At 28.7% G+C, this 27,696-nt stretch overlaps 1 protein-coding gene and 1 long non-coding RNA gene across 3 annotated transcripts; one reads left to right on the top strand and one right to left on the bottom strand.

The window, feature by feature from the left end:
• Positions 1 to 215: 215 nt before the first annotated feature.
• On the bottom strand, positions 216 to 16,366 carry LOC107446700 (RING finger protein 141). The gene is made up of 6 exons (XM_016061415.4): positions 16,184 to 16,366; positions 14,156 to 14,289; positions 11,579 to 11,687; positions 9,316 to 9,500; positions 7,717 to 7,830; positions 216 to 3,916 (listed from the first exon to the last, which is right to left on the bottom strand). Exons 2-6 carry the CDS (start codon positions 14,284 to 14,286, stop codon positions 3,757 to 3,759), a joined length of 699 nt encoding a protein of 232 aa, XP_015916901.1. The 5' UTR covers positions 14,287 to 14,289; positions 16,184 to 16,366; the 3' UTR covers positions 216 to 3,756.
• Positions 16,367 to 16,582: 216 nt separating this feature from the next.
• On the top strand, positions 16,583 to 21,290 carry LOC147807258 (uncharacterized). Of its 2 annotated transcripts, none has more exons than XR_015435585.1 (3): positions 16,583 to 16,735; positions 17,646 to 17,790; positions 20,581 to 21,290. It is a non-coding gene; the product is annotated as an uncharacterized LOC147807258 (long non-coding RNA). The 2 variants fall into 2 exon arrangements; XR_015435586.1 differs by lacking the exon at positions 20,581 to 21,290 and adding an exon at positions 20,126 to 20,447.
• The last annotated feature ends 6,406 nt before the right edge of the window (positions 21,291 to 27,696 follow it).

Below are 27,696 nucleotides of genomic sequence, written 5' to 3'. Positions count from 1 at the left end.
ATACATTACTTTAATAAACTTAATATACTTAAAATACATTACTTGATTGCATTACTTTCTGTCAGTGACAGTGCAATTCATGCAAATAAATTACTGATAATCAAATATGACAGCACACATTTTACTGTTTAATAAAAATATATTAATTTAAACTAAAACAAATTTTTTTTTCATGAATAAGACAACAACAGGAACTAAAAACAAACTCTCAAGACTAGTAAATACAATTTTTTTGTTTATTTTGATAACATTAACAATCATAATACAATATATACAGAAATAAACTTATAATACAAATAAAATAAACTCTATCATAATTAAAAACGCTTTAATTCTCACTTAACACTTAAATTTTAAATGTTTAGTTTAAATTAAATGAGTTATTAAAACTTGAACTCAGAAACACAAATTTTAACTTGAACAGCTTGAAAAAGAATTGGTACTTACATTTTATTTTTTTTTTACATAACAGACCAACATAGAATTATTAGAACATTCAGAATATGTCCCTGAAAAGGTTTATAAATTCAAGACTTTATATGAATGTAAATATGCTAGATGTTCTTTAAAATTTTTTTCTTAAACAAAAGCTGTCATTAAATAACTTTAAATTTTTTTTTAACTGTACAAGTTTATTTATCCAGCTCTAAAATTTCTATATACAATTCCAAAGACAGCGTTTTACTTCATCACAGATAAGTAATTTTAATAAAAAAACAACTTATAAAAGATATGCATATAAAAATAAATTAAACAAAAAACTAAATCTTTGCCAATACAAATAAGGTTATAAATGGTAAACCATTTCTCTTGCTAGAAATAAGTGATTCACTAAAGGAAGTTATGCAGTATATGTAGTTTTAACAAACTAGTCAAAAAGTAAAAATAGTTGATAAATAAAAATGTTCAATATTGAAATACTTTTGATGAAGTATAAAAGTAATTTATACAACAACTGAATGTACAGCAACATATTATATATTCTTTAATAAAAATATCACTAAAAAAAATTGCATACCCCTCCAAAAAGACTATAACTTGCGATTATTCAATTCCTTTCAATATTGTACATTTTTAAGCCAAATTTCTCATTTTAAATAAAAATTACACAATGGGGATATACTTATTAATACTCTAATTTGCAAGTAATTTTGATTGATACATTTGTTTACTATCTACTTTTAAATTTGTTAAAAGAATAGCCAAGGATTAAGTTTCTTTTTAATAACCTTCAATGATAAAATTTGTAAATAAAGAGAAAGCAATAAAATGCCTGAACTTCAATAACAAAAAAAATAAATAATAATAAAATGAAATATCCACAATTTTTAGAAATTGTCATTTTATTTGATATTTAGTTTATCTCAATAACTATGTGTACTGGAAATTAACTCAATATCATTTGAATCAATATCAACTGAAAACTTTACACAATCAACTGATAATATATTAACTCGGAGGGCATAAAGTACAAAGGTCAACATAAATTACAGTTAGAAATTATTTCAATTAAAAAACACTTATTGATTTATTAGCTGTAAATTGCAAAGGACTACACTCAATTATATATAAAATCAGTCCTTAAAGGAGCTAAACATTCCAAAAACTGCAGACTCAGGATTATCACAACTTACTCTAAAATATTAACAAATCATTCATAAAATTTAGAAATAATTAATTACAATTATTGTATATGTAAAAGATACTGAAAACAATTTTAAATGCAATGGCATTTTCTTTTAAGGGCTATACCAAGTACGGATTGCAATGTGTTGTTTTAACTTACTGAAGGGTGAAAATTCAGTGTTAGGGAGCTGTTAATTAGACCCTTGTTAAAGGTTGCATGGTCTCTCTCTTAACCATCAGATTGAAGGGCAAGAAATTAGTGCCGAAGAGGTTTTTAAAGGAGTTGGTTGTTGTATTGAAATATATGCATAATATACATGAATGCACCTTCGACATTTGAAGAAAATTTGTCACTATGGTGGAAAATTTATGAAAATAACTAAAAGCAGCCAAAATTACTATATTCTACCCAACAAACAATTTTAGGGCTGGGATATCCTGGTTGGTAGGACACTGGGCCTATGTCTATGAGGTTGTGGGTTTGATCCTTGCTGGCCGAAGACTCCCCATGTAGTAAATGGTGACTGATGCACATTAAATCTGTCGAGTCTCAATGTCCTCCATGTTCCCATAACAAATCAATACCTCTGAGGGTACTGATCCAGGAGTTTCCTTCTTTTCTGGATTGGTTCAATTACAAGGCTAGGGAGTTGAACATTAGTAGTCGTAAACCCAAAATTGGGTCGGCTGTTCAACGACAGTTATAAAATAAAATAAAACAAAAAAAATTAGATAGAATGACAGAAACTTCGTTAAGTTAATAACTGGTTTTATACTTCCAAAAAATTTTTAAATTGAAAGAAATATATGCTGATATATAAAAAAATCAGTAAAGATTTTTAGAAAAATTAAAACACATATAAAAAAAACAGTGATTTTCGAACAAATTTTGTCAAAATTAGGTGGCAAAAGGGTTGAAACTAATCAATACAAGAGTCAATTAATTGCTTGCCAAAAGGTTTTGTTTATAATTGAGATTTTGTGCTTACAGAAAGTTTTTCCTTTTATGAAAGTCTGGCGATAGACATGGTCTATCATGCAAGTTATTTAATTTACTCTGTAATTTGATAAAATTTCTATATGTATGTAGTTAAAAATAACTATGAAAAATTTCATTCCAAAACCTTTTCCCCGTGATGTTTTTTTTTCTCTCTCTCTCACCATTTTCTCCTTATTTCATTTTTTTAAATTCAAACACTTTATTTATAATGATTATTTCTTGCAAAATATGTACACAAAGCATGTAAATATTATCCAAAATTTAATAGTTGACAGTGAAATATTAATAATAAAAAATAGGGAACTACTAATAAAATTTCTAAGCTTAAATTGGAAATAATTAAAAAAACACTTACAGATAATGAGATAATTTAAAAATCAGTTGGACCATTTCACACCAATGTTAATTTTTTTTCTATTTTGATTTTTATAAAAATACCTATCAGATGTAGAGTTTTCCTCATATCTTCCAGTGAAAATTTATTTCAAACTACAGATTTTAATGGTCAAGTAACCATTATAGCATCAGTAGTAAAATTAACTGAAACATGTCATAAAAATGTACTTGTTTTTACAGATGTTAGTACACAATTATCTTTTCTTTTACTTAAACTGCAGCCACAGTTAAAGTTTGCAAAAATATTTCTGAAAAATGCAGTGAAATATAAAAGTATCTAAAAACAAGTTAATTTCTGTTTGTTAATTACAACAGCATCTTTTGAATTACAATTACACAAGAAATTAATTTTATTAATTAAAAGTACATTTGCATCGTTTCTAAGGTCACATTCCAAATGTAACTATGCTTGAATTAATGCTTCTCTTTGTTTTTTAACAAAACAATACAGTAATATAATTTTTTTATTATCTTGAGCTCTTAGTCTGTTACAATAGAACTACTAAATTACGTTCTTTTCAGGAACAAAAGTGAGAAGAATAAACTAATAAAAAATATGTAAATTAATAAACTCAATATAGTAAACAATTTTCAATACTATAGGCAATACACACAACACAAAGCTCGTGAAAAATAACATTGATATATGACTTGAGAGACACAAATAGGAGATTAATTAAATTGACAAAGTTTTTAAGCATGTGAGACAATTTTTTCAGGTGTTGCTACCCAGATCAATCGTCATCTTCAGGCAAGTTTAATGTCAACTCAGTCAGAGCTTTTTGTACTTCAGCATTAATTTCAGATGAGTTTGGAATATCTGGGGTTACCCATGATTCATCTGTATTTTCCACTGTTTCCCGACAAACTGGGCATGTTTTATTAGATACATTCCTAATAAAAGCAAAATATATTAGAAGGAACTAATGTTGAACATACAAAATTTCTGTATTACTTCATAACAGTGCTATTTAAAGTGTGTTTATAGTGTAATTTTTGGGTAGGCTATAAATACAGCCTGACTTCCATTTAACAAAGTCGCTACATCCTGATAAAAAGTTCGTAATATGAAACATTCTTTATATAGAAAATTATCATTTGAAATACTTAAATAACACAATAATAACTGGTTTTAAATTCATAAACACTAGACATAATTAAAATAACAATTGATTCACCTTTATCTTCATCTTAATCGTTTCAAATGATTTTAACATTTTATCATATGAAGGTTTGGTGATTTCTTCATAATACGAAAACCTCAGAATGCCCCGGTACCCAGGGAATATTATCACCTCTGCTTAATTTAGATGGCCTTAATATGCCGATTAATTAACACAGACAATAAAATCGGAGACAAATGTGTTCCTTAGCTTATGGAGAATTGTAAATTACACAAAACATTTAAGCTCGTTAATTAGGAAAATAGTTGAAGATTCGACCACTTAATGTTAATTTTACTTTTTATGTATTTTTTCATCATAAATAAGTTTAATATTTCTCAAGAAATATTCAACTTATTTCTTTCAAATTTTGGATTTATCATTGAAATTTACATTAGAAATAATTATCTTTAAACATTAGTGAATTAAATATTAAAAAGCTATAAATAAAGATAATAAACAATTTTCTACATGGAATTGTCTTTGGAAGAACAAGTATTATAATTGAAAGCAAAATTTTTTAATTTACTTCATCAATTCCACAAATAGAGCAAAGTAGGAATCATTCTGCTGCAAAATTAATGGATCATATTTTACCACTTTCACGAACCACTACCCTCATACTTTGAGGATTAGGAATTCAAATCTGCCAAAAAAAATTTTTATCCAAAGAAAGTACAATTTTGTGCCAGATTTAAGACATTGTCTGCACTAAATAAACCCAACAAGAATCTAGGGCCGGCCCTTGACATTTTGGCGCTCCAGGCAAAACCTTAATTTTGCAAGCCAGAGCACAAGGTCAAGAAAACTGGAATGGGCACAGTAACTCATGGCTCTTGATTTTAGCAATGTACATAAAATATATTAAAACACTTTCTATAATTATTTTTTTAAAAAAATAACTTTTTATTATTACAAGAATAAACAAAACATATTACGTGAAAATATTTAGTCACATAGCAGTAAAGAAATATAATGGACGACACAGATTTTATTTTATGTTGCTATTGCTTTTAAAGCCACATTAAAATTAGCTGAAAGAGTAACTATGGGTAATTCACTATGGGATACACTTGTTATTAGTTAGCACATATGTTTAACTGAATTCTTAAAATTGGAGGCAAGTATTTTTTATTGTGTTAGCGTAATATTTTCTATAAATAATATTTTTTATAAATGTCAAATTATTTTATTTCGTGAATCAATCAGAAAATATCTTTCAGAATTTGTATAAATTTGTTTAAAAAAATATTAGTCATCGTCTTTTAGATACCTCAAGCTAAAATTAATATCTTTTTATGATTTTCTGGGCATTTTAATAAAATTCTCTGGCATTTCTTTATCTCACTGTTCAGTGACACCCTGGTTTTAAGAAGTTGTAATAAATGTTTTCTTTTTTTTTTTACAAAATAATAATTTAAGCATATTTCTTCAAATTTTAATCTAACTTAACAGAGGTCATTTCTTATTCAAACTTATATGGTAACAAGAGTTACTATTTTCACAAAAATCAAAACTTTATTAGAATTAAAGTATTATATAGACATTGAACTGGAATTATTTTTAAAGAACAATAGAATTTTTCTCATTATTACCGATTTCAAAACAATATTTTATACACTTTCCCCAAAATATTTGTTTTACTATTTACAAGATATCTGCAAAATTTCAGATTCTCAAATTCATGACTAATTCCAAGAATTTTTCATGACTTAATGAAGTTACTATTTTCTAAGATAAAAACACAACAATAAATTTAAAAAAGCATTATAAAAACATTCATTGAAATGATAGGTATAACCAAAACTGTTATACTCTGCATCTTCATAGATTTTAAATTTAAAAAACAGAGTAAAGAAAGAGTTGAAGCAATAAAATAGCTGAAAAAAATACAAAAGCGAATAATTCCTTTTTTTTTCTGCAGAATTACATTCTAAAGATACTTTTTTTGTTCATCAGAAAGGAAAAAAATACTCCTGATTTTTCTGTTCTCATTTCGGAATAAAAAAATTTGCCAATGGCTGGCTTGCCTGCAGCTAAAATTTTAAATTTATAAAATAAAAATAATAAATAATAACAAAAATTCTGAAATCACAGATAAAAGATAATTCGCTCTAGAAATGAAGTTTCTTCTTTCATTTTTTGAAAACACATCATAATTTTTAAAGAACACAACAAAACATTTTATATTTTAATCAAATATGATTGTGAGTGGGGATTTCGTTACAAATTCAGATATTCGGAACACCATGAAATTGGGGGAAGGGAGATAAATTCCATTTTAAAAATTAGATTTTTTGGTGACCTAAATCCATGACTTTTCGTGATTTTTTTTAAAAAATAGCTCAGATCATGACATTTCATGACAATTTTTGCTCAATACCAAAATGTATGACTTTCTAGGTGCTCGAATACCCTGTATTTATTCACAAAGAAACATAAGTGATATTAGATACTAAATGTAATGGAATGAAACAGAGTTACAAACTGAGTTAAATGTAAAAATAAAATAACTAGAAAGCAAACAAAATAAAAGGAAAGATCATCGGGGGCCTTAGGATTATATACAACTACATACAAATGAATTGACACACGGGTATGTATACAAAGAGTAAAATTCTTCATTCTAAAGTTTCAATGTTTTTTAATACAAATATAATTTTTCATGTGCACTTCTGTACATTATTTCAAAATAAACATTTGATGACCTTAATGAGGAGATTGAATCAATACAACAAATTTCAATATTATGAACATTAAAATTTAATATAATTGTAAAAAAATATATAAATGGGAAGTAGTTTTACAAAACTTCATCATTTGTTTAAAAAACTCTAAAATAACATGTAATACACACAAAATGCTTTATAAATTTTAAATTTAGAAACTTTCGTATATTCTGGTGTAAAGTCTACCCCATATTTTTTATTCTAAGATAGCAAATTTCCGGTACATTACGTGTATAAGTCCACCAATGAAAAAAAAAAAAAAACAATTATGAAAACTTTTATTTCATTGTAAAATCTTTTAAAAAGTGAAGAATTTCAAATTCTATGAATGGGGGTAAATATGATTTTATGTGGGATGAAGTTGAATCCATTGCAGAGTGAGGTCTCTATGACAACACTGCTAAAGTTATTGAAATCCCACTTTGATAATGTTCTGCAAATTTTAAATTTGTAGCTTTATTGTGTAAGTTTTTACTGTGCAATATCTTTTGAAATACTCTTGAATAATTTATCTTAACTTTTCTTATTCATAATTTTTTTCTGAACACATTTATAACATAATTGATATTAAAAAAAAATTTTTTGTAAAAAAATATTATGAGAAATGATTATGAAGAAGTGTTTTATCTAATTAAATTAATACATACGTTAATTAAGCAGATATTTTTATTAGAAAATAAATAATATTAATCTAAACAAAAGTGGTATTTTAATTTTGTGTAACATCTTTGAGTATTTTTATAAGCTTAGAATTATTGTTAGAACATAAACCTAAAACTAAATAAATGTATTTATTTCTTACCATTGTTCAATGCAAAACAAACAGTAGGCATGAGTGCAAGGAAGAGTTACTTCCGGTTTTCTTTCCATGCATATTATACAATCTTCTGTTTCAGGATTTTCTCCGGATGTAATCCTAAAATTAAAAGTAATTTATTAACTAGAATAGTTAAAGTACTTCTAAATACAAATGTTCAATTGATAAATGGTAAGATAAATTAATATTATGCATGAAGATTGTATCATAAATGAAAAAAAAGGTAATGTGGGGGTAGTATTTATCGACAATGTCAACCTTCATCTATGAAATGGTACCCCGACATAGAGTCGAGTTAGCATGTCTTATATACTAGTGAATTGTAGTTGTAATTTTTGTAGTGGTAGATACGCTACAGTACTCCCCCACCAGAATTATAGCTGTGATAGAATTCAACACATGGATACCACTAGTTGATATATTTGTGACAGATCGGGAGAGCTGGATTAAGGTCACTGGGTTTTGAACATTAGTCATGAGAGCTGTATTAAGATCATGGTCGCAGTCGCTCCTGTGTTGCCTTTAGCAGTCGGATGAATGCAGGTTGGCGTTGTGTGTGATCGAGACGAGACTGAGTAGCAAAAGTGCGAGGAGGTGGATAATGTCACAGTCACAAGTAGCAAGTCAACAGTTCAATGTGGACCATCCAATGAAGTAGGAGTTACCAGATCGAAGTGGGCGTTACTGCCAAGGTAGGCGTGTTCACATCATGTCCGAAGGTCACCAATATGGTGATAGTATTTATCAACAATGTCAACCTTCATCTATGAAAAAGTACTCCGACATAGAGTCGAGTTAACATGTCTTATATACTAGTGATTGCAGTAGTAATTTTTGTAGTGGTAGATATGCTACCGTAACATATACAACTTAAGTGTTGTAGAGAATAGTAGTTGAAAAGATATTTCTCATTAAGCTCTTTGTTCATTTAGCTTTTACATTAGCTAAATGAACAAAATACACTAAATTTAAATTACATTGTACAATTATTACATCATTAATACAGACTACTTAATTTTTTTTCCATTCATACTGTAGATGTTATATTAGCTACAAAATAAATATTAGAATTTTAAAACCCAAAATCTGACACATTTAAAATGCAATAAAGTTAAGATGGAGGATAAAAGAAATCGTAAAAGAATAAGTAAATTTGAGTTTATTAGCCACAATCACAACATATAAGATGCACGTAGCAAACACTGGGTTGTTGGTATTCCAGTATTGGAAATATTATGAAAAATAAGATGACAGAAGCCATTCAAAAGACGAAACTTACTTTCTATGTTTCAAAACAAAATTTTAAATATTGAAATGAAACCAAAATGAAATTAATAAATTTTAAAAAGAATAATTGTAATTTAATTTCTTAATTGAACACCACTGTGCTTAAAAAAGTTTCCTCCCCCCCTTTTATTACTCAGATGAACTACATTAGAGAGAAAATTAGTTTGTAACTATGAAAAACAATTACTAATTTCTAACAGTGCTTTTTACTTAATTCCCTGCAACAATGTTATGAAAACGTAATAATACCTTAAAAAACAATATTTAATAGAATTATAGAAAGAAAGAAAAACTCACTCATCCAAAATCATAGATGCTGAAAATTGTTTCAATAAACCACTGGGGTTTTCTGATTTGGCACTAGCACAGTTCTCAATTTCTTGCTTGTAGTTCATATGATACAGTATCATTTTGTAGCCTGTTAGGAACTGCCTCAGGTTCAATAATTTGTAAACTAATGATCGAGGAGGAGAAGTTAAGTGCTAGAAAGAAATATATATTCAAAAAAATAAATAAACGCTTTGAAATAAAAAAAAAATTATAAAATATTGAATTATATAAAACCACGAACACTTTAAAAAATATTAACAATAACCTCACACAAGGTTGACTGGTTTAAATTAATGTGATTTAAACCACAGTTTTCTTTTTTTTTTAAATTTAAAAAAAAATTTTTACAAGAAGAAATTTTTTAAATAACTTAAGTTTTCATTATTAACATAACACAATGAAAAATAGTAAATTTTTTCCATAAAAATCTCTTTAATCTTGACCTAATATGAATCTGCGTTACTTCAAATGAATAAATGTGCTACGTAATGTTTAAAAGATTATGTATTACTGTTCTTTTGCTAAAATATATAATGTGAGTAAATTTAAAGTCAAGTCGTAATGTGTCTAAAAATTATATAAATAATGCAGACCATCATTATTTCCATGTTCAGATAGTTTATAAAATTATTCAAAAAATGCAATTATAGAACAAGGGACAATCTAAAGTTTCACCATTTTTTTTCATCTTGTTAATTATGTTTTTGCATGTGACAAGCATAAATATATTATACTTGCTACAATCAAAAGCATAAATGGAGATGAGGTGCTTTTCTGAATTTTATATTTTATTACCAGATTTTTTTTTCTTCTGTTGTCATAAACAAATTATTATTGTATGTTCTACACAGCATGTTTTTATTGATTCTAATATTTTCAAAATACAATGCTTATATAAAGGGCATAATTAAACATTATACAAAATTCATATGCATTTAAAATTTAACCAATGTATTATAAGCGCATATTGATATGCTTAAAGCTTCATTGTGTTAATTAAAATGACAAAAAAGATTTATATTTCTTATTTTTAATTAAATCATTATAGAAAAACATACCTTTACTATTATATATACATGCCAATTTGATGTTTTTAGTACTTTCATCATTCCACTATTTTCAAGTATTTTTCAGTTGAAAATAAAATGTTTCTTGTTCTCCTTAAAGTTGAAATGAATTGAATTGGGGAAAAATAATCATTTTATTCATTAAATTGATATAAAAGTTGTAAATTGAGTGCAGTCTATTAATGATGTTAAATATTTCCTTAAGTATTAGTTTGTTTTATATATACAGGATAACAAAAGGAAACTCTTTTCCTTTTATTTTTTGTTACTAATATAACGTTTAAATATTAAGTTTCTATTTTTAATATTTAAGTTAAAATATGAAGTGATGTATTGTATAAGCACATTCAAAATATTCATCGATTCTTTTTTAACTGCTTGAAAGTTGATTTACTGCACAAATTAGAATTTACTAAAGAGGGATTTATACAAGAGTTTTAGTGATTTGATGGCCCACTTCAACACAAAAAAAAAATAAAGATAAAAACTTTAAATTATCTTTTTGTAATACAATTTTTTTAAATATTTCTAAAATAAAATATTTATTTTAAACTAAAGAGCTTAAATTTTAGTCGCTCATAGCTGATAACTTGTCAGATAATATAAGAAAATTGATTTAAAATAAGAACTGAATGATAGATCGTGAAATATTGATTTAAATCCCATATCCTCACAATGATATAGCAGTTTTCATTTCTTCGGGATACACTGAAACCCGGATATAAGAATATGCTTGCGCTGTAACGATACAAAGATTTAACATTCTTGGATTCACTGTAACTATGTTAAAGATAGGCAAAGACAATGTTGGTTTTTTCTAGCGATAAAGATATTATTTCAACAAATTAATGCAAAAAAATATCCTTTCTGCAATGTCATACCAAAAATTAAAAAAAGTCATGGCAAAAGTTCATTTTAAATGTATATCCTAATTAAATTAAATAACTTAATCTCAAAAATGAACATAAATATTTTTTTTGTCAATAAGATGCTGAATTTTAATTGATTGATAAAATGTATTTAAATAGTAGACCTGTTGTATTGGTTTCATATGATTCACATCATCTTTAGTAATTGTTAAGTATTGGACTAAATAGGATAAAGAGGATGTATTTAATAATCTTGGAAGTGAACAAAAAAAATAATAGAGATTTGTGATTTACCCGAACACAAACTATTTTTATAGTGTGTTTCCAAAAGAATGTAGTATCACTTTCCTCTTTAATCTTAAATTCTAGCCTTGAGTTGCCGTCATCTGCAGCATGCGCTAATCTAAGAAATGGGGGAAAGGAAACAAAGTTTAAAAAAGGTAATCAACAAGAATTTTCAAAAAGTAAAATTTGTATCGTGAAATATGTGTAAGTTGACTAATTATGGTGCACTTTACTGGTAATCTAATAGAGAGGCATGTGCCATTATTTTTGTTTCTTCTTAATCGATTGTTATATCTCTCTAATTCAGAGAAATTCTAACAAACACATAAACTAATGGCATAAATATTCCTAAAAAGTTTTTTTTTTTAAATATAAATAGAGTACATACATCACGATAATTTTTATCCTCAGAACGAAACAACATGAGTGGATGGTGAATTAAGAGAGAAATTCTCTATCTTTCACTTCACCTTGTTATTTCAATAGAAGAAAATTGATGTAAGAATTTTCAAATCAAAATTCTAGGCAGAATGGTTTATTGCTCTGCATTTTTGTTATACAGACAAATTTGTTAAATGAGGACCTTATACATTTTATAGTTAATTTATCACTTTTTGGAATGCAATTGTTATATTTATTATACAAAGTGAACTTTTAAAATGTTCTTATTTTCCTTAAAGCATCATAATAATGCAGATTATTCTATTTTATTCATTCTAAAATTCAAATTTTTACCTTTAAAACTATCTTACAAATAAAAATAAACAAAGAACACAACTTAACAATAAAGTAATGATTACAATGTGGCTTTGAGGAGAACTCCTCCAGAGGGAAAGTCTGGGACTGTCTGTTACTATGGAAACAAGTTAGGGTACATTTCTGATGGGAGTGAAATGGAGGAGAGATGGTGTCGATTGATTTACTTACGGCGACCTATGCCAAGATTAAGACAAAACTATTCACCCCAAACCACAGTCTTTTCTTCATAACCACAGTACCCACCACAACGCGCGAGACAGATGTCTGAAGGAGTTCTCCTGAAAGCCCCACTATATATGGAATTATTAATTATAAACACATAATTTTTTTTTCTAATTTTAGTGCTAAAATGAAGTAAGATACATTTTGATGGCATTGTTGTTTACTCCTTAATTTCTTTATTTATGTTGTATTTTTATTACTTTCTATAATATTTTTGAAAGAATAAATTCTTCAATATTCTTTCATTTTAATTTTGCTTTGAACTGATTAGTTAGTAGTATATTTACTGAGATAAATATATTTACTGAGAGAAATAAGGGGTTATGAAGGATAATTACAAAACTATCCAATAAATAGGACTTAGTTTTGTTTAGCAATTAAGAATTATTTTTGCCTCTTTCTTGTTTCTCGACCAACGTATTTCACCCAATGATGCTTGATTCTGGTGCTCTACTGGGAACTGTGTCTTTACAATCAGTCTACTATAGGGAAGGAAGCAAACAACATGCTGGTGGCCTCATCAATGGGAATGTCAAGATTTTTTCTTCTCTTTTCTTACTCATTTCAACAATGAATGTGCTTCACCCATCCATCAATTCACAAGAGCAATCTCTTGCAAATGTGAGCTTGAATTTCCCCTCGGGCTTCAGGCTTTTTCCTCCTTCCATAATTTTTTTACTTCGAACAATTGTTTTAACCCAAAACACATTTATTACGAATCCTTAGAACATAAACAGACTAGTAATTATTATCATGTTGTAAATTGGAGTTTGTTACAAATTTGTACATGATGTTGTACAGTCCAAAATTTGTCTGAGCCTGCCACATTTACAAGAAAATTTTATAAGAATGCCATTTATAAGAAAATAATAATTTTAAAAAATACCATTTTTCGAGCAAATTGATATCAATCTGCTATATTAGAGTATTTTTTCATTAAATTCACATCGATCAGAGAATTCTTGAGTAATCCTGCAGAAAAATGAAATTGCTTAACAGGCCGCATCAAAGAATAAGCCAAACATCATGATAATTTGATTTTTAAATACAGATAAGAGCTAACATATTTTCCAGCAATTATCATGATCTAATAAAGTGTGAGGTAAATTATTTTTAACGTTTCGATGTTTCCTCCAGAATTGCTTCAAAGCAGGTCCCTATTAAAATCTAAATGCATCAACATCCAACTACTAATTTTCAACAAGAGATTAAAAATTTAAAACATAATTTAAAGCAGAACTTCAACCTCAAAGAGTTTAATACAATTATTTTGCCTTAATATGAGGTTATTATGTTCAATAAGACCAAAGGATATCAATCATATAAGTAACAGTATATATATATAAGAAAAATTAATAAATATACAAAAAAAAAACCTGATTTATATATGTCTGTAGAGAGAATAATAATTATTATACAGCAAACCACATGCATTTGTAAGGAATCAATCTTTTTATTATTATAATTATCTCATGCCAGACTTAGTCATGGACCACAATATATTAGCAAAGTTAGAACAAAATTAAAATGTATCTACTTTGATTATAAACCTACAATAAAAGAGTAACAAATATGAAACTAATAAAATAAGGCATATAAACATACATTTCATTGACTTGATTTAATTTCTCTAACAATTCTTCATGAGAGATATCAAGTAAATTTTTAATGGTATGAGCTTCTTTAACAACATCATCTTTTATTTCTTCCAGTTGACTTGTAAAAGATTGGCCCATAGTCTGAAATGTAAAACTAGTATGTAACACAAATCATACTTATCATTGCCTTAAGACAGTGGTTTCAATAAACTTTAGTAACTATTGGTCCTCAGGACCCTGGTCATTCACATTTCCACTTCACTTTTTAAAATGACATATATCTCCCATTTATATTTTTCAGTGACAGCACTCTACACAGAAATCACAGTAATTGTAATTTTTTAACTCTAACTAACAGCTGTCAAATAGTTTTCTAAATTTTGTAAAGTTGTGGTTTCAGTACCGTGCCATTTTAACACCTTTAACCTTTTGATGATGGCTGGTACAAATGGTGTACCAGAACAATGGATGTTAGCACACTAAAAGCCGTATCCAAAAGGTTAAAAACATTAGACAGTATACAATTATGCTTTAATAAAAACTTAAGAACATTTTTTTTAAGCTAAGGCTATGCTTATTTGTTTGACATACATAAAGAAAATATACAAATAAAAGTGCTTTTCTCATATTCTAAAAATTGACTAATTAGTTAGTAACACAGATTTAAGTTAAATACAGAGTTAAAAGTTTAAAATAAAATCAACTAATTGAAAAAAAAATAGCTTATTCAAATATGTATTAAATACTCAATTCCATAAAATTTATACTCTTCTTTAAAATAAAAATGGCCCTTTGTGCTCCAAAGCTAAGACATTGTTTAATCATTAGTATGAAAAAGATTTTTTTAAAAATTCAATTGTTCTATAAACTTAAGATTATTTAGTAAAATTTTGACTTAAAAATATGTATTACAAAAATGTTTACAAGAAATAACACTGAAATGATTAACAATAAAAAGGCTTTGAACTGAGATACACATATCATAATTATGTTAATTAATACCATAATCATCATAATTAACAAAATAGATATACCATATCATTTGACCACCTTTACCTCATATTCTTTTGCATCATTCTAAAAAAATTAGACATGAAATATCTTAAGAAATTTTTCCTTTTCTCTACACTTAACTTCAAACTAACAAAAAAAAAAAAAAAAAAAACATGTGGTGGAATTTGAATTAGAACAGTAGAGAAATTTAGAAATTATAAGGATGTCAGTTTAAATCATCCACTGATTTAAATAAAATTTAAATTAACTTACAAATTTGTATTTACAATCAAATAAAATTAAATCTTAAAATTTAGTGTGTTGTTAATAATATATGGATTTCAATATTCAAAGAACTTTTAAAGCAAAAGCAATTGTGATGATAAATATGCTGCACATATTTGCATACAATCTACATTTAAGACAGTGATGCAAAAAGTTATAAAAAGAAATAAAACAATCCTGAATAATAAATTAATACAGACATGTAATCCCCCCCCCTTATATAATCAAACATTTAGGAGACCTGTTTTCAGCAAGCATGTATTAATCATCACCTAATAATAATTATTTTCACAAAATATGTTAAAATAAATATTTAAAAATTTAGTTAAGCTATTAGAAATAAAATATACCTTATATCTGATAACACAATCATATCAAAATATATTTATTTTAAGCAAGGATTTATTACAAATCTGAATTTAACCTGATGAATTTCTGGAGGATATTTCGGTATCGTGATCCGTCAGATTTCTGAATGGATAGTGAAAACTTAGTTAAAAGAATTAGTAAGAAATATTCTACTAAATAAAAAATTATGCATTATGTCACTTTAATTAAATGGAAAAGATTTTTCTTAAAAAAATCCTCAGTCAAAAAGATTATACAAAAGGTTGACATAAACTTCGAAGAATCTACATTTTCTTGAAATTGCTCATATTTTTGCAAGAAAAGAAGAAAGAGATACTTTAATTATTTGTTCGTAATTAAAAAATAAAAATTTAGTTTACTACGTCAAACAATAATATATGAAAATTACCTTCTCAGTAGGTTTTCAGTCTCAACCAGTCTAATTTTAAAAAATGTATTAAGGAATATTTCGCCGTTTAAAAGTTTTTTTATTCATTTTAACTATTTTATATAATTTCCATCATTAGGAATGAATTCAATAAACACAAGAAGGGGAACCATCCGAGCGAAAAATCAAAATATTTATTAAGACGGAATCTGCAGGTACAGTTACAAAAGTTTATATCAATTTTCATCACGTGAGGCCATCAGAAATGTTTCATTCTTGCTGCTGTAAGTCTCGCAGTTGTTGTTGTTGTTGTTGTTGATTTACGTCGCACTAGAGCTGCACAATGGGCTATTGGATATTTGGTCAATTTAGGAATTGGTAACTGGGCGGAGTGAGCTTGACGCTAGCTTTTATCCATCAATCTTATTATAACCCTATATTGATTGTGTGACCAAACTTTTTCGCCAAAGCAATTGGCGTTGTTTAAACAAAAGCTATTGTTAGAGGAAGCCATTTTCTGTATTTGGCTGCGCGGGATTTCATATTTTATCATCATGAAAGTTTTAATTACAGGTAATTCTTATTAATTAAAGATTTATAATATTAGTGTACGTTTCATAGCAGTATATAAGAAAATTACATGAAATTTTTAAAAAGATTAATGAATTTTATTAAATATCTGTGAATACCACGCGTTAGATTTTAAAGTAAATAGTTTGTAAAATGTATGTATTTTAAGAAAATCGTTATAAAAATTCATTTATCAAAGTTTTTCTCTGCTTCCTTAGAAATCCTTTGTTTGATCTGCCGAAATTGTGTGAAGCAGTTTAGTAATGAAATTTCATTTAGTTGAATTACTTGATTTATGTTTATTTTAGTGACATAATATAGAGGTATCTTTTTTTTCTATGAAATATATTGCTAATTAAAATTTATTATATATAGAAAGATTAATATTGAATTTTCTTAAAAATAGTGAAGAGGGTTTTGATCATGTCTAAAATAATTTGTTTCAATTTTATTGTAAACTAATCTAAAAAAAAATTCTGAGAGAAATGGAACAAATTTAGATAATATTTATCATTTTCATTCACAGTTACTGCATTCATTATTATTCTTTTAGGTTGTCTTAACTATTGAATAAATTATGAGCATGCATACTTTCAAAAAAAAATTTTATTCTATAGGTGTATCACAATTATGTGCAAAACAATTTGTACTCAATAATTTGTTTTATTTAAAATACATAATACAAGTACTATAATAAATTAGAAGATAATTCAGATTAGCAAGTTATCTTAAATTTAAGTTATCTTTATTGGATATTAATATGAAATTGAATTTTTTCAATTATTTAACTTCTCAAACTATATCTATATTTGTATTTTTTTCATTACCCTAAGATTTTTGACAGTTTACGTGGACAATGTAAAGCAAACTTTTCATATTTCTTCTTTCTCTTCATAAAATACTTTTTTACTAGGTGATTCCTTGGAGAAGTATTTGGCTAATTACTTAAATGCTGAATGAAAATGGGATATCGATGTTTGCACACCCTGGAATCGGTGTGGACAAATTAAGTGTGCAGTTGTGAAGGGACGATTGTGTTTTTGTCTTAATTCATGTTGGTAAGTTGAAATGTAATTTATTTACATATTTAATGATTATGTATCTAAACCATTTGTTGGCATTGTTAGTATCTTGTGTAACTATTCTAATTCAGATACTTATTTATTTTTTATTAATATTACTTATGGTTGTGCTATAAAATAATAATTTATTTTGCTTTTCTTAAAAATAAAGGAACTAATGATGTGCAATTGGGTACAATGCCCAACTTTAAAAAACTGGCTTGTGTGGTTAATAAAATTTGTGGGGTTATTGGGGAGATTTTGTTTGGTTATCTGTGGAAGAATAATTCTGGGTAGCCAGCCGCCAGGAACTAATAAAAAGAGAAGGGAACTCAAAAGGTATAACTCGTAACCACCCCCGGACAACTATCTACATGTGTTTTTTTTTTGTTATAAAATTTACAAGTTTAAAATCTGTTTAGCACCTTGGCGATTGTAGTTGGCACGACAGATCACAATACAGAAATATTTCCGAGTGGTTTTTCTCGAACGAAGAGTTTAGAAATTTCTCTTGCTGAAAGATCAGCGTATGCATCAACATTTTGTTAATCTTGAAAACGTCACTATAAAGCGATTCAATGAAGTAATTAAAACTTTGTGAATTTTACTTGGGCTAATGTTCTGTGAATCAGCTTTATCTGTGGATGAATGTATTGGTTAAGATCACATACATTTAAACTGCCAGGGCCATATTCAACTGGCAAACATCTTTGAAGAATGCATAGCAAAGTTGCTAAAAAAGAAGTGTATTTATACACAACTTTATATACTAATAATATAAAAATATTGTAATCTTGTCTTGACATTTAGCCAGATAACCAGAACTCATCCCATACAAATAAGAAAGAGTAGTCACAGTCAGATATCAGGGATTTGGGTCCGTTAACGAACTATTCACAAAATATCTTTTCATAAAAACGGACATTTCACAAAATAATTTATCCTTTACTCAGACCCTTCACAAATTCGTTTATCTTCATTATTGTTTTGTTAATCGAATAAGCCCTTCCCGGGGGGGGGGAGAACGACAGATGTAATCTAAATAAATTTTGTCTTCGACAGACACTTCTTCCTTTATTCGTCCGAAATGAATATTCTGCGTTCAGCAGTATAGGCAAAATACCAAATATTTGTATGTTGCATCTCTAATTTAGTAGCAGCTATTGCTGTTTATTTTTTAAATTTTAATTTTTTTAATTATAATTTTACAGTGTTGGACATAATCTTGTAAGTCTTTACAATTTAAAAACTCCTTGAAAAAGTTTTTTTTTTTTTTTTTTTGCAATAACAGACCCTATTTGCACAAATTCACAAAAGCAGGACCCTGGTTGAAAGAATGTGACTTAACGTTTATTTTATATTCACAAATTACAATTAATTTTTTTCCAATTTTACAAATACGGACCTTTTACAGAATGTCTGGACAGATCCCTGACAGTACTTGAACAGATTTAGTACTATGATGCTGTAAAGAAAAATATTCAGTAGAGAGTGTTTTTTTCTAATATTCTTATCTGTGCTACTTTACACAATGCAGAAAATTTTTTAGATGCAATAGAATATTTTATGACTAGTTCTCTCTCTCAATGATTCTGGTTCTACCCTTAAAGGACAGAGGGAAGATTGTTTAGAGCATTGTACCTGAATTATAAATACTCTTCCACTTTAAATGCCTTTGGTAAAATATACTAAATGAATAATGCTAATAACGCTAATGAATAATGCCAATTGCTATTTCTAAATAGCAATGGGTATATGTTCAACACTAAAAGAGATTATAAAAAATTTTAGATTGCACGGAGATTGATCTAATTCTATTCTTTGTTAGCTTAAATGAGATCTAGACTTAACAGAAGCTAATATGAGTGTCTCAGTTAGTATCTTTCTCTTTTATTACTATAATGTTTTGATTATTCGGAGAATTGTATATTTTTAACAGTGGCATTATACCTTAATCGTTGTGATTCTTTTTTCCCCAACTGTATTGTTATAGTATGGATTGTTTACTGTTAGTACAGCACTGTTTATAAATTATTACAGTATTAATAAAATAATTAAAGTCAGAATGAATTAAATGATCTTTTAATGTTTATCAGTATTTGTCTTTAATCACACCGTGGTTAAGGAAAAGACAGTGCCCTACCAGTTAGTATATTCCTCTTTTATTAATAATATATATTCTTTAACTTTGATTATTTCAAAAATATTTATTACTTTTGTTTTTATCAGTGGCATTTATTGCATTCTAAATAAAAGCTAATTTAATGTTTGATCTAGATACTAAAAAGTTTAGAAAATTAATTTATGATTTTATTTTTTATTCTTGTAAAAGGTTTAGAAAATAATATTCATTAAGGAACTGGTGATGTCGACAGAATTTAGATGATTAGATACTAAAAAACTGAGAACAGTGCAATCAAACCTGAACAATGGACAAACACATCAACATGTACTGACTCATCATTAAAAGTCAGCGTGGGGATAACACAACATGCACATTCCATGATCCATCATGAACTCGTGCCTTTAAGAAGCCTACGTGGCTGTCTCTAGGGTAAACGGTGACTCAACAGTGCACACACCAACTGAACAATTGGCTGTGGGGTCATTTATGTTGTGTAAAGAAAATATAAAAAAATCTATGCTGTGACTAACTATTAAATGCTGTGATGTAATGTCCTGTGGTTGTCTTGTTCTTAAAGCCATTAGTCTTTATATGTAAACCCTGATTGATGCTGCAATAGAAATATTAAATAATATTAATCAGACACTTTCCCTCTCTTTCAGATGTAAGTAACCTGACTAAATTGGGGATCTGCAAAAAGAAAGAATTGAGCAACAAAGCTAATGTTGCAATAATTTACACTCCTTTTTTATGTCTTGATTTTAAAGTGACAGATGTGTCAAATCCCCGAGTATGAGTTTGAGTGATGCTTCCTCCCAAAAGAGTTGTGAGACCACTCTGAAAGTGTCGCAAGTATGCCATATGCGTGGAGAAAGATGGATATGCCAGATTTAATAATAATAAAAAAATTTCTGTTAATCTGTGCTTATAACTTAAAACTTATACTTCTGTGCTAAAAGTTCTTTCACTCTGTAATTCAAATTGATTCAAACTAATGTATGCAATCCTTTATTAGATTCACAATTTGAAGAGTTGTGCTTTTATCTATATACTTAACCATTGGTTGAAATCTTAACAAGGTATCTTGATTACAATATTAATTTGAAGCAACTTGTTCTCTTCTAGCTTTTGCCTGGATTCTGCTGATGATTCATGTTTGTCCCGGGGAATGGTCTCACAGCATTGTCTGCTTAAAGCTTTTCTGTGAGATATATTTACCAGGACTTGATTTTCTACAATGGTTTATGCAGAGTCTCATTTAGTTTGAAGAATATCTCTGTACCGTAACAAGATAACATTTCAGTCATTGATTTTGCTATATGTATTAAATATAATTGTATATTTTTTAAATTCATAAAAATAATTAAGCTCTTTATTTTCCGGCACGGTTGTCAGTTATTAATATAACTGAAGTCTTTGATTGGATTCTGATCCACTGTAGAATTTTAAAGTAACATGATTTCTATTTTGTTATCTAGAAAAATGCTTTTATTTTACAGCTGACTAAGCAGACAATAGCATAGCTGCCAACTGTTCAGAATTTTTCGGATTTGTTCCTACTTTTTAAATCCAATCTGATATTTTTATAAAAATTCTGAATTTTCATAAAATTTTTGATTTTAAACCAATCCTTTTTTCTGATCGCCACAAGCATGCATCCTGCGATTATTGTGCTAAAGTAATTTTTAGTAGCTTTTTATTGGAAAATATTATTCCAATAGCTGTCTGTTGCTGATTATTTCACTAAATTATTATTTTTGGAAATTTTTTTTTTGTAGTATTTAAACACTTACATCAGAAATATTTGTTTATGATGTAGATTATTATTTACCAGTGTTTTATAATTTGGAGATAAATAATTATATATTAATAGGTAATGTTTGTTTTTAATATATTATACCGGTATTCCTAATTATAAAACATTAATATTATAAGTTTCCCACAAAAGATAGTGTTTATAGTTTTGTTTTACTAATTTACATATTTAAATGTATGTCTATTAATGTTATGATTTAATAATTAAATTTTTATCTTACTCTCGTAATTAGTGCGTATAATTTTGTCGCATATAGTGTTCCTCATTTTTGATTCATAAGGTTGGCAGCTTTGCAATAGTTATAAAGAAAGACTTAGCTGCTCTTTTTCTCAGGATGATGCCACTGATAGTGGTCATAGACCTTATATGATTGCATCTGCAAGCACCTTCATAGAGTCAAGCTAGCTACCATACTCTGTCTATTGTGTAAGAACAAAAACAAATATACGTGCTTCAAATTCTCAGATCCAACTTGAATAATTTTTCTTTCTTCCTTTTTTATACTTTTTACATATGTTGTACTCTTACCACTAAAAATAAATATATTCAAAAGAAAATTTATCTCATTTATTTATTCTTTCTTGAAGATGTATATCAAGAGAAAGATACTATTTTATAGTACATATGTATCCAAGGTGCTACTACTATAACACTGCAACTATTTCAGTTTAAATGAATCTCAAGTTAGAATTTAATGCTACTATATTTAATTAAAATTTTGAAAATACGTCCAATAGTACGTTTAGAAGTTATTTGACTAAAATATTGTACAAGGGCTAGCTCTTGACCTGAGAAAAAAACAAGAGTTTCGGGAAACGAAAAGCGTTAGTTAACTTATTTTTAACGAACTGTAATTCAACTTTTTTTTATTTTCAACTAGCTAAATATCCACTCTTCGAACAGGATTAATAAAATCAAAAAAACAATAACTCGTTACTGAACAACCCAATGAAATCGTGGACAAAACTGAACGGTATATACTGACAAAATTAATAAGCAAAAACATAACAAAACCTGTTTTTTGTTGTTCAGCCCATTAAAATTGATATTAACTGTATTCAACATTACTAGGCATAATATCGAAATTAACCATTAACTTGGAATTTTTGTAAATAAGTAATTTTTTTAATTTATATAATAGGAATTACCCATATTAATTAAGCATCATTGGCGACAATAATAGTATGGCGCTTGTTTACGATTAATCTACCTGAACTCCATAAATGTTGCTTATTACATAATGGCTTACTTTTTAGTATTTCAATATGCATCTATTACATTACTTAAATGAACTGAGCGTCAGCATTAACACTTTGACTCAGAATTTTCATTGAATATATTTTTTTTTCATTATTTCTTTGTATTTATTCATGTCAGGATAGGTGAGAAATAAATTTAGAAGTTTAATAATATTTGGTGAGATGAAATATAACGTGAAACACCATGTCTTTTCCTGCATAAAAAGTCAAATATTTCAAACGCGGTTCACTTCCAAACAATTTAACTAATATGCAGTTATTTAAATCTTAGCGAAACAGTTATTTATAATTGAAACTTCTTTAATTTACAAAATCATTAATACATTTTTGAATATGAATCAAAAAAAGATTTTTCCAAACTAATTATTTTGAATTTTATATTTCAGTAAAATATATAATTCCGTAATCTAACAAATATTTTTTATCAGCTGTTTGACTTTTTATTTTTAAAGAGAGAATACCAAAAAATATATATATATTCTTACTAGGAATTAAAAGGCCAGAGAAAAAGAAAAGAGGGACAGCTGTTAATAAAACTGAAGTAATTTTCTACGTTTTTCCTAAGCAAATTAGTACCACTTTCCCATTAATTTTGCCTTTCATTGCAAAAGAATTTTTTTTTTAATTTTAATTACCGCTGTTTTTAAATTATTTACTTATACCGAAACACATTTTGACAGACGTGTAAAATTAAATACGTGATTTCAGATAACTTCAGAGATAATTTGGTGACATAGTGCTACCACGTAAATTTTTTTTTTCATTGTTGTTGTTTACGTCGCACTAAAGCTGCTCAATGGGCTATTGGTAACGGTCTGGTAAACATTCCTGACAATCATCTGAAGACATGCCATCACAATTTTGAACTCTGCCGAGGTGAGGCTCCCTTCGCTTCGATAGACAGACGACATGCGCGTGAAGTCAAGTACTTACGTATAACATTTTAACGAGAACCAATACCTCACACCCTCGGTCCCTTCACAGATTGATCCAAGTAGTTTTTCACCCGCACGCTGACAGCAGCCAGTTATGCTCGACTTCGGTGATCTGCTGAGAACGTGTCAACAATCAGTCAATTGCGGAACTGTTGTTGATTGAAATTATGACGTAGCGAGAAAAAAAAACTAAATAAAGTACAAGCATTAACTCTTTTTTATTGTTATTAAATAGAGCTATAAAGTATCAATGTTATGTTTAAGATTTTTGAGGAAACAACGGCTAAGGTTTAACCAGTCAACCCCGCTTAAAGGAATATCATCAGTTCCAGCCAAATCTATGCAATTGAGCGGGTTATTCGATTAAAAGGATAGTGCAATATTCTATCCTAAATTTCTGCGAAATTTTATTTTTAATGGTATTTAATGCAAATTATAGTGTTTTGATTAAATAAACTTAGTTTTATGATCAATAAACAATTTTGATTAATAGTATCTGTGTTAGTATCATAAAATATAAATGTCATTTAAAGTTATATAAAAATAAATCAATATTAGTGAATAGTATAATATATAGGTACTAAAATATTATTTGATCCCTTCCGAAAAAATCTATAATTGAAGACTATTTTTATACCCGTTTAATTTGTCAATTTATCAAAATTAGATTTTCCCTTTCAGTTTCTATTAAGACTTTCATGAATAATTGCGTATTCCTCTCAAACGTATAGTCAGATTATTTATTTTAAATTTTTTTTTTCTAACCTCGTCTTGAGAATTTCCAAATTAATGAGCTGTTTTAGTTTGGAATTTTTTTTAATATATCGTTTCCCAGATTCATTGCCCCCCCCCCTCTATTAATTCAAATCCATCCTTTTCTCGCTGAACTTGCAATCATTCTCAGAGTTATTCTCTGGATTAAGCAATAATTATTCTTACTTAAGAGAAAGACACACTGTATACTGATTTGTTACGTTTTTGAAATTTTTTCTTATGAAAGCTAATAGCGCACCAGGAGGGGACCACAAATCTTGACTACAAAACAAATCACTCTGTACCTTTTTAAAATTCTAAATGATGTGTAAGTAAGTACAATTTGTCTAAAGTAAGAACTCCCCTATTCGTCTGGACCTGTGGGGGTGACTATGGTAACAAGGTATAACTATTTCAAATAGGGGTGTGGGTCACTATTTAGGATATATTTTGTCTCGGGTGGGGGAGAGAAAGGGAATCATTTTTCTTCATATTGCCCTAAAGCAGTGTTTCCCAAAGTGTGGTACGCGTACCCCCAGGGGTACGGGACCAGTTTAGCGAGGGTACGCGTCCTTATGCGAAATATCTTGCAATAAACGAAAATTTCAAACAAACTTATTTAAAAACAAAGCTAGCCATGAAAATTTACGATTACGTATTTTTCTATTTGCTATTTTTTGCGGAGTTTGCAGTTAATAATTAGTGGTGTCAACAGCCAGTTGTGATTTGTAACTTTTGTGCAATTTTTTTTATAGTAAAAAATACACTCATTTTTTTATTAGTCGTACACAGCATTACGAAAAATTTAGAAAGGGTACACAAAAGTCATAAGTTTGGGAAACACTGCCCTAAAGTAAAGAGAAGCTACCCGCCCTGAAATTCGCTATTCTTGTTTCCTTAGCAGCAGACGGCCTCAGATTTAGTGGCGGGGGGAGTTCTTACCGTAAACAAACTATAATTCAAAGAGGGGTAAAACACTCGTCGCTCACTTCAATGTATAACTAGCAGCAAGATTAGATTTTTTTTTTTCAATTTTACCCCTAAACACCTGTTTAGACCAACTAATGAACAGGACCCTTTTGAAGTGACCACCTATTGTATCCTTATCTTAACTGAAAAACGAAAATTTCATTTTAGTTAGTGAAGCATTTCTCCAAAATAAACAAATTTTTTTCATTTCAGTACCTCTTCTTCATGCAATTAGGCGGGGACAAAAAACAAAGAATGTCAGTTTAAACGGGGAAGTTTAACATTAGTTGCATACAAAATGATTTGGTTCCATTCGTGTAAGCTTGTTATTCGATTATCCGACATGTAATTAAGTGGACATGACGCAAGAAAGTTCCAATCCGTTTTTCGCTCGAACGGTTTGTAATATAATGTTTTAATGTGAACAGTAACCTTCGTGCGACGAACTATTAGTATGCCAAATTTCATTGCTCTCTGTCGGATGGTTTAGTCCAGGGGTGGCAAACCTTTATGTCTCAACGTGCAATTTTTTCTAAAAAAATGTTTAATGAACTAATTAATGTATAGTTTGTCTAAAGTAAAAACTCGCCTAGCCATTTGTCAAGACCCTTGGCGGTGACTATGGTAACGAGGTCTAAATATTTCAAGGGATGTGGGGTCATTGCTTAGGACAGATTTTAGCTAAGATTCAGCGAGAGTAAGAGGACTTTTTTTCCAGTCTATTGTGTTAGCCCTAGAGTGAAGAGAAGCTACCTTCCCTCCCCCCCAATGCCCTCCTGTGTTAACATTGTTCGTCAATTCGGACATTAACAGGGCAGATTTGTTGGCCTCTCTTACAAGGGCACCATATTAGGTGGGCCAACGTTGCTCCCACAGTAAGGACAGATAGTACAGAGAAGAAAAGAACATCCATGCCTTGCCCGGGATTCGATCCCAGAACCTTTCTGGTGCAAAGGCAGTTCCCTAACCCCTCCACAGGCCGGTCGGCTAGCTACCTTCCCTGGAATACGCTATTCTTGTATCCATAGCAGCAGACGGCCTCAGACCATGTGGCGGGGGGAGTTCTTAGCTTAGACAAACTATAAATACTCTGTTAAATTCTGCATCCATTTATAATTACATTCATGTTTTTAAAATATAGGAAAAAACAAGTGAGTGCGAGCGAAAAGGACACATAGCCTCTAACATAATTGGATATAAATAGGAGAACAGATTTTAAATTATCTTAAGTTAAAGCTAGACGCCCGGTGGCTGAGTGGTAGTGCTTTGCGCTCCCGTGCCACCGGTCCTGGGTTCGATCCTCAGGCCGGGCAAGGTTGACTCAGCCTTTCATCCCTTAAGTGGGTAGACAAATGAGTACCAAGCATGCTTGGGAACTAAACACTTGGGGTTCCGCGTTCGGCTGACCACCTAACTGGAACATCTGCTCCTGTACCCCAGAGCCCAATGTCAAGAAAACTGAGATGGGCCCAGTAGGCCTTGGCCCCCTAGAGGCTGTCGCGCCACTGAGTTTAGTTTAAGTGAAAGCTACATTTTTTTCCTTCGGCTTAATTTAGTTAAGCTAAGATTATAAGAAGTAAAATTATGACCGCGGCAGTAACTATAGAGTGGGGGGAGTCTCTCCCCCCTCCCTATATATATATGTGTGTGTGTAACATAAAGCGCTTCAACTAATCTTTTTATGTTATTCCTTTGTCAAAGTCTTTTTCTTAATTTACTATTCTAAACTAAACGCTCTTGCACTTTAATATTCACATCCTGTCTTGTAATCTACTTTTGGTTACTCGAGTAACAGTTTTGATTTTTCCCCTTATTTGAACTGTGAGAAAGACTTTTTCACTCGTCTTATTTAAAATATAGATTTTGTTTTATAACCATCGTTGAACAGCCGACCCAATTTTAGGTTTACGACTCCTAATGTTCAACTCTGTAACCTTGTAATTTTGAACAAATTCAGAAGACAAGGAAATTTTTGTTTCAGTACCCTCAGAGGTATTGAATTGTTATAGGAACATGGAGGACTTTGCAACTCGATAGATTTAACTT

This window comes from Parasteatoda tepidariorum, chromosome 7, assembly GCF_982258835.1.
Source record: "Parasteatoda tepidariorum strain Cologne lab strain chromosome 7, Ptep-v5.0, whole genome shotgun sequence".
Lineage (NCBI taxonomy): Eukaryota > Metazoa > Arthropoda > Arachnida > Araneae > Theridiidae > Parasteatoda > Parasteatoda tepidariorum.
Note: the sequence above shows the minus strand (reverse complement) of the source record. Positions and strands in the feature narration are given on the sequence as shown.